Source organism: Penaeus japonicus, unplaced genomic scaffold (assembly GCF_977035675.1).
Source record: "Penaeus japonicus unplaced genomic scaffold, GWHDUDI00000001_assembly GWHDUDI00000029, whole genome shotgun sequence".
NCBI classification, from domain to species: domain Eukaryota; kingdom Metazoa; phylum Arthropoda; class Malacostraca; order Decapoda; family Penaeidae; genus Penaeus; species Penaeus japonicus.
The window spans coordinates 30,955,096-30,970,095 of record NW_028234431.1 but is presented as its reverse complement, the minus strand read 5'-3'; the positions used below and the strand labels follow the sequence as shown (position 1 = coordinate 30,970,095).

General features: G+C 39.6%; 1 protein-coding gene across 21 annotated transcripts in view; it reads right to left on the bottom strand.

The window, feature by feature from the left end:
- The window catches only part of SCAR (wiskott-Aldrich syndrome protein family member 3 SCAR), a 32,239-nt gene that overhangs the window by 6,712 nt on the left and 10,527 nt on the right, over positions 1-15,000 (bottom strand). For 9 of the 21 annotated variants that reach the window (XM_086554262.1, XM_086554267.1, XM_086554264.1 and 6 more), the window contains exons 3-8: positions 14,623-14,818; positions 14,175-14,322; positions 13,006-13,159; positions 12,570-12,684; positions 6,423-6,578; positions 319-487 (exon numbers count right to left, since the gene is read on the bottom strand). In XM_086554262.1, coding sequence (XP_086410388.1) covers positions 319-487; positions 6,423-6,578; positions 12,570-12,684; positions 13,006-13,159; positions 14,175-14,322; positions 14,623-14,796 — 916 coding nt within the window. In that variant the 5' untranslated portion in view covers positions 14,797-14,818. Of the gene's footprint in view, positions 1-318; positions 488-6,422; positions 6,579-8,536; positions 8,567-12,569; positions 12,685-13,005; positions 13,160-14,174; positions 14,323-14,622; positions 14,819-15,000 lie in introns of all 21 variants that reach the window. The other 12 variants (XM_043013962.2, XM_086554260.1, XM_086554256.1 and 9 more) reach the window with 3 other exon arrangements.

Here is a 15,000-nt window from a genome sequence, read left to right as displayed (position 1 = left end):
AACTCTCCATCACATTCAAACCAGTGATTCACTTTCAATATTTTTTCTAAAAATTTCTGTATGTTAACTTTTAAGTTATTTAATATATAAAGTTTATACGAACAATTTAACACATAAAATAGTAAGATATGCTATAAATATTTATATCATAGAAAAATTATCCAGATCATTAAAATAAACAGTTGCACTCTAAGACTCATAAAACCAAAATTTTAAAATCACAAGTGCAAAATCTCTTAAACTCTCAAACTTCTGAGCTGTTCTCAAAAGTGGTCTATGGGAAGTTGAGAGTGAACTCAAATGAAGAGAGATCCTAACCCTGTGATCCAGCTCCATCTGGTGTATAGGGAGGTGGTGGGTACCCTGAATACTGATCCTGGTAGGGAGGTGGGTATCCAGAGTGATCTGAAGCTGGGACAGTCTGAGCCATCTCCTGGGTCGGGGAATATGCCTGGGGGTGGGAGTTTGTCCCATACACAACCTCCTGCTTCGAGAGAGAAATAACAGTTGCAAAATGCCTCACCTAGGATGCTGATTTCACACATGATAGGAGGAATATCTGAGAGGGTTATGTTGTCTATAAGTTTGGGTGTCTAAAGCATGTATACGTCTGTGTGTAAGCCTGTAAAAATAAGTATGTGTTTATGTAAACCTATATGTATTCTCCCTCTTTACACAAATGTATCTCTTTACACATATGTATATATGTGTGCATATGCATGTGCATGTTCATGTATGTGTGCACATGCATGTTCAAGAATGTGTTTGTGAATTGGTGGGTATGTGAATGGGTGGGTGTGGACATGGGTGTGTGGACGTTGGGTGTGTGTACATTGGGTGTGTGGATGATTGATGTTGGATGATGGGTGTGTGGATGATGGGTGCGTGGACAATGGGTGTGTGGACGATGGGTGTGGATGTTGGTGTATAAAATTTTAGTGTATGTAGGCATTTGTACCAGACTGGAAACTTTTGTGTGGGAACAATTTCACATCTAGTTTTTAAACTGCATTTGGTGAAGGTTCTTGAAATTTTTAACATGGAAATTTTTTAATAGGAAGCTTCTGCAGAGAAGTCTAAAAAAAATGAAATACAAGAATTCCCACTTCACGGATGTATAAACATTGGATGAAAGACGTAAAGTCATACCCTAAAAGAATAGTCCAAGTTATCCATATTAAAAACTACCACCTCAGAACAATTGAAACTGAAATAATTGCATATTGAAGTAGACAAGATTTTTTTTTTTTTTATCCTGCATGAACATGAAGCTCTGGACTTCAATCCATTCGGAGAAACTGTAATATATTACAAATTTTAGAAAACCTAAGCTCGCGCAGTCATTATAATTACCGAGAACTTATGCATGGCCAATTTGTAAACCTGTGCAGAAGAATGTGCAAGCAAGTTATTGTGCAAGTGCAGAATAGATTCCAGCCTTGTATCTCAATGGATGGGTAAATGTAGGTGTACATGTCCATGTGTACTTGATAGTTTGTGTGTATTTGTGAGTTTGGGTGTAGGTATAGATATAGGTATAGGTGTAGGTGTGGGTGTGGGTGTGGGTGTAGGTGTAGGTGTGGGTGTTGGGGTGTGGGTGTGGGCGTTAGGGTGTTGGTGTGGGGGTGTTGGCGTGGGGGTGTGGGTGTAGGTGTGGGTGTGGGTGTGGGTGTAGGTGTAGGTGTGGGGGTGTGGGTGTGTGGGTGTGGGGGTGTGGGTGTGTGGGTGTTGGGGTGTGGGTGTTGGGGTGTGGGTGTGTGGGTGTTGGGGTGTGGGTGTGGGCATTGGGGTGTTGGTGTGGGGGTGTTGGTGTGGGGGTGTGGGTGTGGGTGTGGGTGTGGGTGTGGGTGTGGGTGTTGTTTTGGCTTTTAGTGTAGGTGTGGGTGTTGGGGTGTGGGTGTTGGGGTGTGGGTGTTGGGGTGTTGGGGTGTGGGTGTGTGGGTGTTGGGGTGTGGGTGTGGGCATTGGGGTGTTGGTGTGGGGGTGTGGGGGTGTGGGTGTGGGTGTGGGTGTTGTTTTGGCTTTTAGTGTAGGTGTGGGTTTGGGTTTGGGTGTCGGGGTGTGGGTGTGGGTGTGGGTGTGGCCTTCGGTTTGATTTTGGGTGTGGAAGTGGATGTAAGTATAGGAATTTGTGTAATTGGATGTTTCTAATCCCCTACCCTATTCATTTATCTAATTCTTTGATTCCATTTTCCTTTTTTTTTTAAGATTTCATCAGTATTTCAACAATAGAATTTGTTCACACTGTATCCATAGGGAAAAAAATGTGCAACAATCCTTTAAAAAAAAACAATAAAACTACAGAAACTTACTATAAAATAGTTGGCAACTAAAATTCACATGCTGTATCCTAATTATGTTTACAAAAAAATATAAATACATAAATAACAAAGACTGAACAAAGTCATACTATCAAAATGCGCATTCATGCATAATTGTCTGCATGTCTCTGGATGTTAACCCTTTGCATGGGAAAAAGAGAAGAGGAACTGAGTCTTCATCTTTGTCATTAGTCTTCATGAAATCAGCTAACTGCTACAATAAATGCTTAAATTTAAATCATAAAAAAAACTGTACTAGACATAAATTAATATCTTAAATTGGCTAGATTTATCTTTTGAATAAGTTAATAGTGACAAAGAGCACTAATCACCTATATTTAATGGCTGTCAAAATTAGATTTTTTCTTTCTTTTTAAGGGTGACAGGTAATACTCCAAAATAATACCTTAAGGTCAATTAGATTATCACTAAAAAAAATCACTGAAACTTTTAAAAAAGGATTTCTAACATGAAAAATCATTTGCCAGAGAACAAGTAGCAAATACTGTCCATGCAAAATCCTAACAATATGCATTACAATATAGTATAATGGAATAAGATATAACAATATTAATGAGCACAATTTTTTTTTAATGGAATACAGAAAAAACAAACATTGCATTACATCTGGTGTTAGTAATCAAATCTAAATAGATAAACAAAGTGCACATTCATGCACATTGAGCTTATCAACAATATGCATGCACTCAGGCACTGAAAGCATGCATTTTCCTTAAAACAATCAACTCTACAATACATTTCTTTCTGGCCCTCACTTGGAGTTGATTATATTAAAAGCTGTAATAACCACAATTTTCCAACCTACCATATCATGCAAAGTCCTTGTTATTCAACTCAAAGGAGACATGCTTAATTCTTGCACAATTCTGTTTTCAGTATAAATAAATGTACCCATCTAAAAAAGGTGTGCACTCACTCACTCACTCATCACTCACTCACTCACATCACTCACTCACTCATCACTCACACACTCACTCACTCACGCACTCACGCACTCACGCACGCACGCACTCACGCACGCACGCACGCACGCACGCACTCACTCACTCACTCACGCACGCACGCACGCACGCACGCACGCACGCACGCACTCACTCACTCACTCACTCACTCACTCACTCACTCACTCACTCACTCACTCACTCACTCACTCACTCACACACTCACTCACTCACTCACTCACTCACTCATCACTCACTCACTCAATCACTCACTCACTCACTCATCACTCACTCACTCAACCACTCACTCAACCACTCACTCAACCACTCACTCAACCACTCACTCAACCACTCACTCACTCACATCACTCACTCACTCACTCAACCACTCACTCACATCACTCACTCACTCATCACTCACTCACTCACATCACTCACTCACTCAACCACTCACTCAACCACTCACTCACTCACTCATCACTCACTCACTCACATCACTCACTCACTCACTCTCACTCAACCACTCACTCAACCACTCACTCACATCACTCACTCACTCATCACTCACTCACTCATCACTCACTCACTCAACCACTCACTCACTCACTCAACCACTCACTCACATCACTCACTCACTCAACCACTCACTCAACCACTCACTCACATCACTCACTCACTCAACCACTCACTCACATCACTCACTCACTCATCACTCACTCACTCACATCACTCACTCACTCACTCACATCACTCACTCACTCAACCACTCACTCACTCACTCACTCATCACTCACTCACTCATCACTCACTCACTCAACCACTCACTCACTCACATCACTCACTCACTCAACCACTCACTCAACCACTCACTCAACCACTCACTCAACCACTCACTCAACCACTCACTCAACCACTCACTCACTCAACCACTCACTCAACCACTCACTCACTCAACCACTCACTCAACCACTCACTCACATCACTCACTCACTCACATCACTCACTCACTCACTCATCACTCACTCACTCACTCAACCACTCACTCACTCAACCACTCACTCAACCACTCACTCACATCACTCACTCACTCAACCACTCACTCACATCACTCACTCACTCACTCACTCACGCACTCACTCACTCACGCACTCACTCACGCACTCACGCACTCACGCACTCACTCACTCACTCAACCACTCACTCACTCACTCACTCACTCACTCACTTCACTCACTCATTCACTCACTCCTTCAACCACTCACTCACTCACTCACTCAGCCACTCAGTCACTCACTCACTTCACGCACGCACGCACTCACGCACTCAAGAACTTCAACGCACTCCTCACTCACTCACTCACTCACTCCACTCACATCACGTCACTCACTCACTCACTCACTCACCCACTCACTCTCTCAATCACTTCACTCACTCACTCCACTCACTCACATCAAAACCACTCACATCACTCACTCACTCACTCACTCACTTTCAAGCCCACGTCACTCAACCACACACTCACACACTCAACCACTCCACTTCACATCACTCAAACCACTCACTCCCTCACATCAACCTCTCACTCACTCAATCACCACTCACTCACTCACTCAACCAACGCACTCAACCACCCACTCATACATCTATCCAATCAACTCACACACTCACGCACGCACGCACGCACGCACTAACGCACTCACGCACTCACGCACTCACTCACTCACTCACTCACTCACTCACTCACTCACTCACTCACTCACGCACGCACGCACGCACGCACTCACTCACTCACTCACTCACTCACTCACTCACTCACTCACTCACTCACTCACTCACTCACTCATGCACTCACTCACTCACTCACTCACTCACTCACTCACTCACTCAACCACTCACTCAACCACTCACTCACTCACTCAACCACTCACTCACTCACTCAACCACTCACTCAACCACTCACTCACTCACTCAACCACTCACTCACTCAACCACTCACTCACTCACTCACTCAACCACTCACTCACTCACTCAACCACCCAACCACCCAACCACCCAAACTCAACCACCCACCCACTCAACCAATGCACCCACACAATAACTCACATACACCCATGCAAACTCCCATGAACCCTTTCAATAATGCACAAACCCTAAACACTTATTATATACACCTGAATTTACATTTATGCTGATGAGTATAACCATCAACACAAATGGAGGGAATATTCATAAACCGTTGGGAAGACCAGTAAAATGTTAAATAGTGATCTTGGTTAAGTCATGGAGTGAGTGTACAGGTTATAGACAGTGTAGATAAAGATAGAACAACAAGAGATCAAGAGGTGTGTCAATCTTCAGTGCAGCCGTAGTCTCTTCTCAGTGAGCACAATACTTCCACACTTCTCCTCTTGACACGTATGGGGGATAATATTTATGATAAACAATAAGGCTGTCCTAGTTTTACTGTAATGTAGGTATTACTCCTTAGAATGAGGGCAACTAGCCAACAATTAGTCCCTAAGATTAAAGAATACCTATTAATAATCTTCATGATAATTGTTTTGCATTCTCCACTTACTATCAGTAATTTAAAAAAGCTATGCCTACCAAGTTGCAATCTATTCCAGGGGTTTTCTTTAAGTCTTACTCTGCTGAACATATTCAATATTAGTAAATGCTTCTGGGACAAAATGTCCTATGTATCTGATAAACACTAAACAGAACATCTTAAAAGCAATGTATCACAATTGTTCCTGCCGCAATCTAAATTAATGAAAGGTAACCCTATCTGAGGCCTAGTAAAACATAAGCCAGACCTACCAACAAACAGAATCTGACTCAAAAGTATACAAAAACAATACAAATATCCCTGATAAAAAAAAGCATATAAAATACCTTCCTGTGTAATAAAAAAAAAAAGATTGGGCCAACTACCGTAAAATAGATCGATGTCCAAAAACAAAATATAAGATACAAGACACCCTTACTGCCTACAATGAACACAAGTATCTTCAAACAGTTTTTAGGTCTACCATACTAGGAAACAAGTCTCCTTTTTCACCTGTGGGGAAAAAAATGTGCCAAATAAATGATTATGACAACAATCAACCGTACAAAAATGTATCAAGAAATCCCCTACCTCATTGACTTGATTCATAGGAGTCCTATACTGAGACTGTGGTGCAATATATTCCCCATGAGCAATGGCGAGCTGTCGGTGCTTCTCCCTCGTGTTTCCTGCTTGCCGAGGAATCTTTTTACTCTTGTTTCTTCCATCTCCCTTCGGTTTATTTGGCTGTAGTGAGAGAACGTTGTTAATAGGTATGACCTGCCTATAAATGATTTACAACTTTATTTCATTCTCTTTCTATCCAGTAATCTATCTCTCTTCAGTAAGACTGGCTGTGGGGGTTTAAAGAATTGTCATTCAATTTCTTTACTTATAGTACTTTGTGTCCTCAGCATGACTGGCTGTGGGGTTGAAGTATCATCAAACCATGAGTGATTTAAATAATGCATACATAAAACATATCAACAGACAGAAAATGCATAATGAGAGAAGTAAAGTAATGTATAGAGAAAAGAAAAGTAGAAGAGAGAAGAGACAAGAGAGACCAGAGACCAGAGATGAGTGGGGAAAGGGGGAATGAGAGAGAGAGGAGAGAGGAGAGAGGAGAGAGGAGAGAGGAGAGAGGAGAGAGGAGAGAGGAGAGAGGAGAGAGGAGAGAGGAAAGAGGAAAGAGGAAAGAGGAAAGAGGAAAGAGGAAAGAGGAAAGAGGAGAGAGGAGAGAGGAGAGAGAGGAGAGAGAGGAGAGAGGAGAGAGGAGAGAGAGGAGAGAGAGGAGAGAGGAGAGGGGAGAGGGGAGAGGGAGAAGGGAGAGGGGAGTGGGGAGTGGGACAAGCTAAGTGAAAAAAGTGAGTGGACAGTGGGGAGTGGGAGTGGGGAGTGGGAGTGGGGAGTGGAGGGGGAGTAGGGAGAGGGGAGAGGGGAGAGGGGAGTGTGGAGGAGAGAGTGAGAGAGAGGAGTGGTAAGAGTGAGGTGAGTAGAGGAGTGAGTGAGAGAGTGAGGGGAGTGAGTGAGTGAGAGAGTGAGTGAGTGAGAGGAGTGAGAAGAGAGGAAGTGAGTGAGGAGTAAAAGTGAAGTGAGAGGAGTGAGTGAGGAGTGACAGAAAAAAGTGAAAGGACAGTGAGTGATAGTGTGTATGTTAGTGTGTGTATAAGAGTGTGTGTGAGTATGTGTGTGTGAGTATTAGTGAATGAGTGAGTGAGTGAGTGAGTGAGTGAGTGTGTGCGTGTGCGTGTGCGTGTGCGTGTGCGTGTGCGTGTGCGTGTGCGTGTGCGTGTGCGTGTGCGTGTGCGTGTGCGTGTGCGTGTGCGTGCGTGAGTGTGTGAGTGTGAGTGCGAGTGTGTGTGTGCATGTGATTTCATAAATAAATACCAGCTAACTATATGAAGGCCATCCTATCTATTCATGATTATTACTGCTTACAAAGAAATACCACAACTACAGTTTACTCTGCAAAACAAACTACTATATACTAAATTGGAACAGTTTATTAGTCATAAGTCTACTAATCCCACTTGTACATGTTGAACCATCAACTTGCTATGGCTCAGACACCAAGCTAAATCAACGATATTCAAACTGTACTCTTAGTTTGCAAATTAACATTTATCAGGAGTGCTAGCATATACAATAGGGCAAAGTTCACCCTCAGCATTACTGTACATACAAAGAAATTTTGTTAATATGACTGATACCAATGAAAGCATTTCCTATAGCGATGAATGTTCACATTTCTATCAGGAAAAGGATTGTGACACAAGAACAACAGGAGCATAAGATAAGATAATATCATCCTGATCCACAGACATCTCTTCATCAATGGCCCAAGAAACGAGTTTATGCGTACTTGATTACCAGCCGAGTGATGTGCTGAATTTACCACGCGACCCAACTGCAAAACTTGGAAGAGACTTATACCAAAAAGCAGATACTAAGCCTTCAGGTTCTTGCCAACATTAGTACAGGACCTACCGGGTGACCTTCTGGGGGGGGGGGGGGGCCCACAACGGTCAACCACACTAAGAACCTATCGTGTGTCTAGAGAGCAACCGCCACAGGACCCGTAAATCCGTCATTAGAAGTGTGAAGAAGCCACAACCCCCAGAAGGAACTGAATATAATTGTTAAAAAGTTAAAGAGAGAGCCCACAAGGTTGACCATGCACCGGTTCTGATAAACACACTTGCCTCGTTGCGATGCTCCCCTCCATGTGCATGCTAAAAATGAAAATATGCATGGAGGTATGAATAAATGATTAGGTTCTAACATTCCAACCAATACTGGGCAACTTCTTCACCTTTCCTGGAGGATCAGAGCAAGTAAGTGCAACATAATGAATTCTACTTGCAAAATAATTACACTAAAATCTGGATTTAAATCATATGTAAATCTATCTTTGGTAAATCAAAAACCAGTAATAAATATATATATACATAGCATGCACTATCTTCATATGTACAAAAATCCCTGAAGCCAGAAAATCATCAGTATAATGAAAATTATACTAGAGTGTGAAAATATGGCAATTAAACTAATAAAGATTCTTGAACTCATATCAATAATATCTAAAATATCATGATGATAAAATGTACGTAAAATCAAATAAATCAAATATATAGAAAAAACAAAAATATAAAAAACAAAAATAATAATAACAGTAATAACAATGATAATGATGACAATGACAATGACGATGACGATGACGATGACGATGACGATGACGATGACGACAATAATAATAATAATAATAATAATAATAATAATAATAATAATAATAATAATAATAATAATAATAATAATAATAATAATAATAATAATAATAATAATAATAATAATTTCTATAATCATCATCATTACTATTACCAAAATTATAATCACCACTCCAACCATAATTATCACCATGATGCATTACCACATCAAGTAATGGCAAGACCCTGCCTGTGACCACCACAAAATAACATTTCCTTCTGTGTTTGAACACTAAAATATAACCATCTGCACCAAAAAAAAAAGGAAAAAAAGAAAAAAAAGAAAAAGAAAAAGAAAAAAAAAAAGAAAAAAAAAAGTTCTAAAATAATAATAATAACAACAATAACAATAATCCTAGATCCGTGACAAAATTCCTCCAGTTCTTGAACCCACCCAAGAGGACCTTCATGCCAAGAGAAAAAAGAGGTCTTTAACGTCCCTCAACAACTGTATTCATCAATAATCCAAGTCTGTCCATTACTGAGCCTGTCTTGATGCTCGACACTATTTCCCTGTTGCATTTCATGGTTTGCAGACATTACAATGTGGGAGAGGGAGAGGGAGAGGGAGAGGGAGAGGGAGAGGGAGAGGGAGAGGGAGAGGGAGAGGGAGTAGGGAGAGTGGAGGTGTGGGAGTGGGGTAGTGGGGGTGTGGGAGAGGGAGAGTGGGAGGGGGGGAGGAGGGTGGAGGGAGTGGGAGGGGGGGAAGGGGGAGGGGAGAGAGTGGGAGGGAGGGGAGGGAGTGGGAGGAGGGGGAAGGAGGGGAGGGAGAGGGAGGGAGGGGAGGGAGAGGGAGAGGGGAGGGAGGGGAGGGAGAGGAGAGGGAGAGGGAAGGGAGAGGAGAATATAAAAGAAGAAAACAAAGAAAGGAGGAGGAAAGGAAAGGAAAAGGAAGAAACTAATATAAAATGACTAAGAATTGATGTAACATAAAAATGAAGCCACAATATTGACAGATGAATACCAGGAATGATTAGAACAAAATTAAGATGTAAACAGTAGGAATAATATTACTAACACTGTCATAGTAGTAATAGTCATAGTAGTAATAGTTATAGCAGTAATGCCAGTTATACAATAGTAACAACAAAAATAATAATGGTAGTAGTAACAGACACAGTAATAGCACAGTAATATGAGTATAGCGGTAGTAGTCATAGGAGTGGTGGTAAAGGTCATGGTTGCAGTAAAAGTCATGGTAGTAGTAATAGCAGCAGTAGTAATAGTGGCAACAAAAGTAATATCAACAGAAGTAACAGTGACTGCAGTAGCAGTAGCAGTAACAGTAGCAATAGTAGAAATTATAATAATAGCAAAATCTATCTAGTTGCTCATTTGCAGGGACACCCGTCTTTTTCCCTCACAGGATCTAATCTACGTTACAAGAGAGGAACTCGGTCATCGAGCCTTAAGATCTTTCACAGCCTCAGTCATCAGGGCTTAACAAAGTACAGGCAACTAAAAGGTAAAATGAAGATGTAAACTAAGGTGTATTCTAAAACACATATCACTGTACTTTCACCTAGTAGTTTTTACAAAGGAATAAGTCACCAGAACAACTTTCTAAACAGGGCTCACTGAAGTCGTGTCCGTCCGCAAAAAAACAACCACCAAGGAGCTATATAAAGTTGCATGGATAAGGTGTTGCCTGTTGTTATCACTTCTCCTATCTACTCTACTGTGTCTGAGAGGAACTCAACCATCTAGCCTGAAGACTACATCTCTCTGTGAGATGGACTACTAACTAGCCGCTGCCGAGCATCCATAATGAAATCTGTTCGATCAATGAATGGAACACAGAGTATAATGTAGTATGTAAGTTCTAGGGTAATTCATGAAGAGTAGTAGTAAAAGCATGGCTATACAGGGAGGATGGAAAGTCACAATCAATATAAAAAGGAAGTAAATGTAGTAGAAACAGTAGTAGTAGAAGTAGTAGTAGAAGTAGTAGTAGCAGCAGATGTAGCAGCAGAAATAACGTAGTGGCAGTAAAAGTAGCAGGAATAAAAACAGAATTAGTAGGAATGGCTGTAGCAATATAAGGAACAATTGCTGAAGTTACAGATGTAACAATTAGAAACAGTAATAGATGGCAATGAAAATAGCAAACTCAATGGCAGTAAGAACAGTAATATATGTAACAGCAGTTGTAGCAGTATTTGTGTCGGCGTCAACAATATTGTAGGGTGAGTAATTTACCATGTGCTTGATATAGTTATACTACAAGATATACTCCTCACTGAAAATCTTGAATGAAGTACTAAAACCACAATAACTATCAGTCACTTTTCAGTACTGTTATCACTGCCATGATAAACATATCAATCTAATTATTAGTGATATTATTTTATCATCATAATTATCATCTTTTTACTATCATCTTCATTATCATTGTCACAATTAATATTTCTGCAATTGCTATTACTGTTATCATTATTATTATTGTCATTATCATTAAAATTACTATTATTATTGCCATTACTATGATCACCATTACCATCATTACTGTTATCTCTTCATTATAATTGTTATTACTGTTATTATCATCATCATTATCAATATCATCACCACCTTCTCATCATCATCATCAATATCATCATTACTATTATCATAATTACTATCAATATACTATCATTATTACTACCATAAATACCAATATTCTTATAACCAATAATTAGCAATACCATATTTACATTCTTATATAGGCCACTTTTGCTATAAACTGTGCATAGAATTTTGGACATAAGTCACATCTAACAAATTCTAATTTCGCCCTCACATATGTATCAAATATGTAAATGTGAAATATACATTTACAATCAACTGAAAACCAGAAAAGCAATAACATTACTGCACTATATTTTCTAAACTACCTAGATTATTAATGCTATATCTATCATTATGGATGAAACTGCAGATGGTATATACAATGAAAGAAGTATAAGAAAAATATAAGATGTTCTTCTGTTTCCTTCTCCAGAAGACACTGGATTTCAGGGACTGTTTCCAAGCCATGTTCACTTCCTAGCCGGACACGAAAGGTAATAATTCATACTAATGACCGGTAAATTTAGTTGGGCAGTATAAACAACTTCACAATATTCTAATTTTGTTTGGATGCTGTGCCCCAAACCATGTCAAGTTTTAGGTTAAACAAAAAAATGACACAGCCTACAAGTGTATAGCTTAATGTCATTAGCAATTTTTTCAATACCATCGAAATCACTTTCATTGATAGCATTTGAATTATTACCATCCTTGTCATCATCATCATCAATTGCTAGGAGCAACTGATAATGAACCTTACGCTTAATCATAATGAATAAAAATAAATAAATAAATAAATAAATAAATAAAACTTCTCCCGAAATCCAACGTTCACAAAGCTGCACTGAACTCAAAAGCAAGTGTAAACTTCAATCAAATTGCAAAATTCTTCTCCAAAAAGAAAGTCTATCCTGTTCAAAATCACCTTCTGCTTCTTGTCCAGCTTCAGCCGCTCAGTCTCCTGGGTCATCTCCTCACGCCACAGGTTGAAGAAGTACGACGGATCCGTGTAGAACTTGAGTCCATCCTTGCCGTCATCCCTAGGACACAAAATCAAATTGTTTCTATTTGGCGACTATACAACAGGAGATTCAGCAATTAATAAAAATCACATATTTTGTCAACTAGGGCTGGAAACATAAAATCACTTGAATTCTTGATTTTCTTAAAAATTTATGGCCACTAAATAAACCATAAAATATACAACAAACATCACACTGACATTTATAAATCCTGTAGGATCACAATTCTTCCTTCCACAAAGAAGTAATCAAAGTAACCATCGATAAAACATCTAATTATTTCAAGAAATGATTTGTGTTTCTTCAGTACACAGAAACAAATATTTAAATAATGCTTGCCTGTAGGGATTCAGCTGGTGGAGAGGTGGGGGTTGCTCACACGTCTCATACGTCTCTAACATAGCGGCTGGGATGGTGTCTCTTGAAACCACTTGCTGGTCAAACAATGCTGAAGACTTGAAGGCCTTACGCATGTGTATGTCTTGCAATGATACTGAAAGGAACAATATGCACATTAACTCTCTCATAACTTTCAAAGAAATCTCAATCTAAAACTATAATAGATGGACCATATCTTAAACCTGCATTAGACTTTTTTCTTACCTTATTTATTCATGAAAAAATGTAGCTTTATAAATAAGCTCTGTATCATGTTGTACATACATAATTAAAAAACAATTAGGTAAAAAAATAAGATAAAATGACTGTTTGATTAGTTTTAATTATATATGTAGGTTATAAGCTAAATGCTGAGCAGCAACACCCTCCTGTTATGCTAGTATGCAAGGTTCAATTCTTTAAAAATTCTAATTTTCCCTAGAGACTAAATCAGTCCATCTTTATATATTCCTTTAAAAATCAAAATGATACATTAATGCCTAAGTATCCAACTTACTCTGAGCACCCCTATAAAAGTACACCAAATCAGTTCAAGAGATCTATTTCTATTTGATTTCATTTCTATAAAGCATCTTCTAAAGTCTTTGGAAAGTGGAACTTTTCTTGGATTCTGCAGATCATACAATGAGGAAACAAGTGGCTTGTTTCTAAAGTATTTTCAACCCATTAACGCTGAGTGACAAGATATCACATCGAGTGGTGGCTGGACCAGCCATCAGGGACAAGATATTTTGTCATGGCTATTCTTTTGGCCAGCACACCGGGTGATCAGGAAAAAGCACCTGGCTGTGACCAGACCAGGCAAATAGCCCAAAGCATCATACTTAAGCATTTGAAATATTTCAATGTTTCAACCATTTGGAGCCAAAACAGTCCCATCAGCAACAGGTTAAAATACCCTAAAAACTGCAAAGCTAGACAATCTTTGTTATCCAGAAACTAACAAACTGTACATCTTACCCTATATATCCCAAATAAGCTACATTTCCAGTTACACAATCAAAAGACAACATCTGCTCCAGTGTATATCCCCACATCAATTCCTTTTCCTGGCAAGAGAACATACTTGAAAGGCATGATATATGTAGACATATCAGCAGGACCCTTACCTTCTTCTACATTGCTATCCAAGTTCTTAACCTTGACAGAGAGTTTATCAACCCTGCCTTGTAAAGACACTGTTCGATTCAAAATGGAGGTGGATTCTGTGATCATTTCTCCAAACAGGTCTTCTGCATGTCGGGAAAGTGAAGATAACTGAAAAGAAAAACCATCAATTAACCAGTCAGTTAAACATAAATATAATAAAAAATAAAAAAAAACTTATGGAACTCTAAAAATCCTGAATAAAAAACAATCTACAAGGTCCATTAAATACCATTCATATAATATGATCAGTAATCATGCCTGAATGCTTTATGTGAGATCCTCATTAAAAAAAAATAATAATAATAATAATACAGAATAAATCAATAAGACAGAATAAATCAATTAACAAAGAGGAGGGCATTTCCTTTGTATCTGCACATTAGTAAAATGAGAAAACACGACTCTTACCTGGGTGATGAGGTTGGCAAGGGTGAGGTTGGTAAAGGACTCTAGGTCCTGTGGTTGATTTGTGGCTGGTAGGAGAGCCGCGTAGACTCTGCCATTGTCGTCCGTCACCCATTCTTCCACTAGGGGCACCCGCGACACGTGCACGGGTGACACCACACGCTTTAAGAGTGGCATCTTGGCCTACACTTTTACACCCCTGGAAGACAAAACATACCAATCAATCTCTATTCTTCACCTTATACAGGTAAACCCCGTTACCTGACACTCGTATCCAACATGGTGTTCAACATCAACAATCTGCATCCTCTTATAAATCTGACATATATCTCTACTACAGCATTATTGCTATTAAGCACCAGACTGTAGACAACAAAGTGG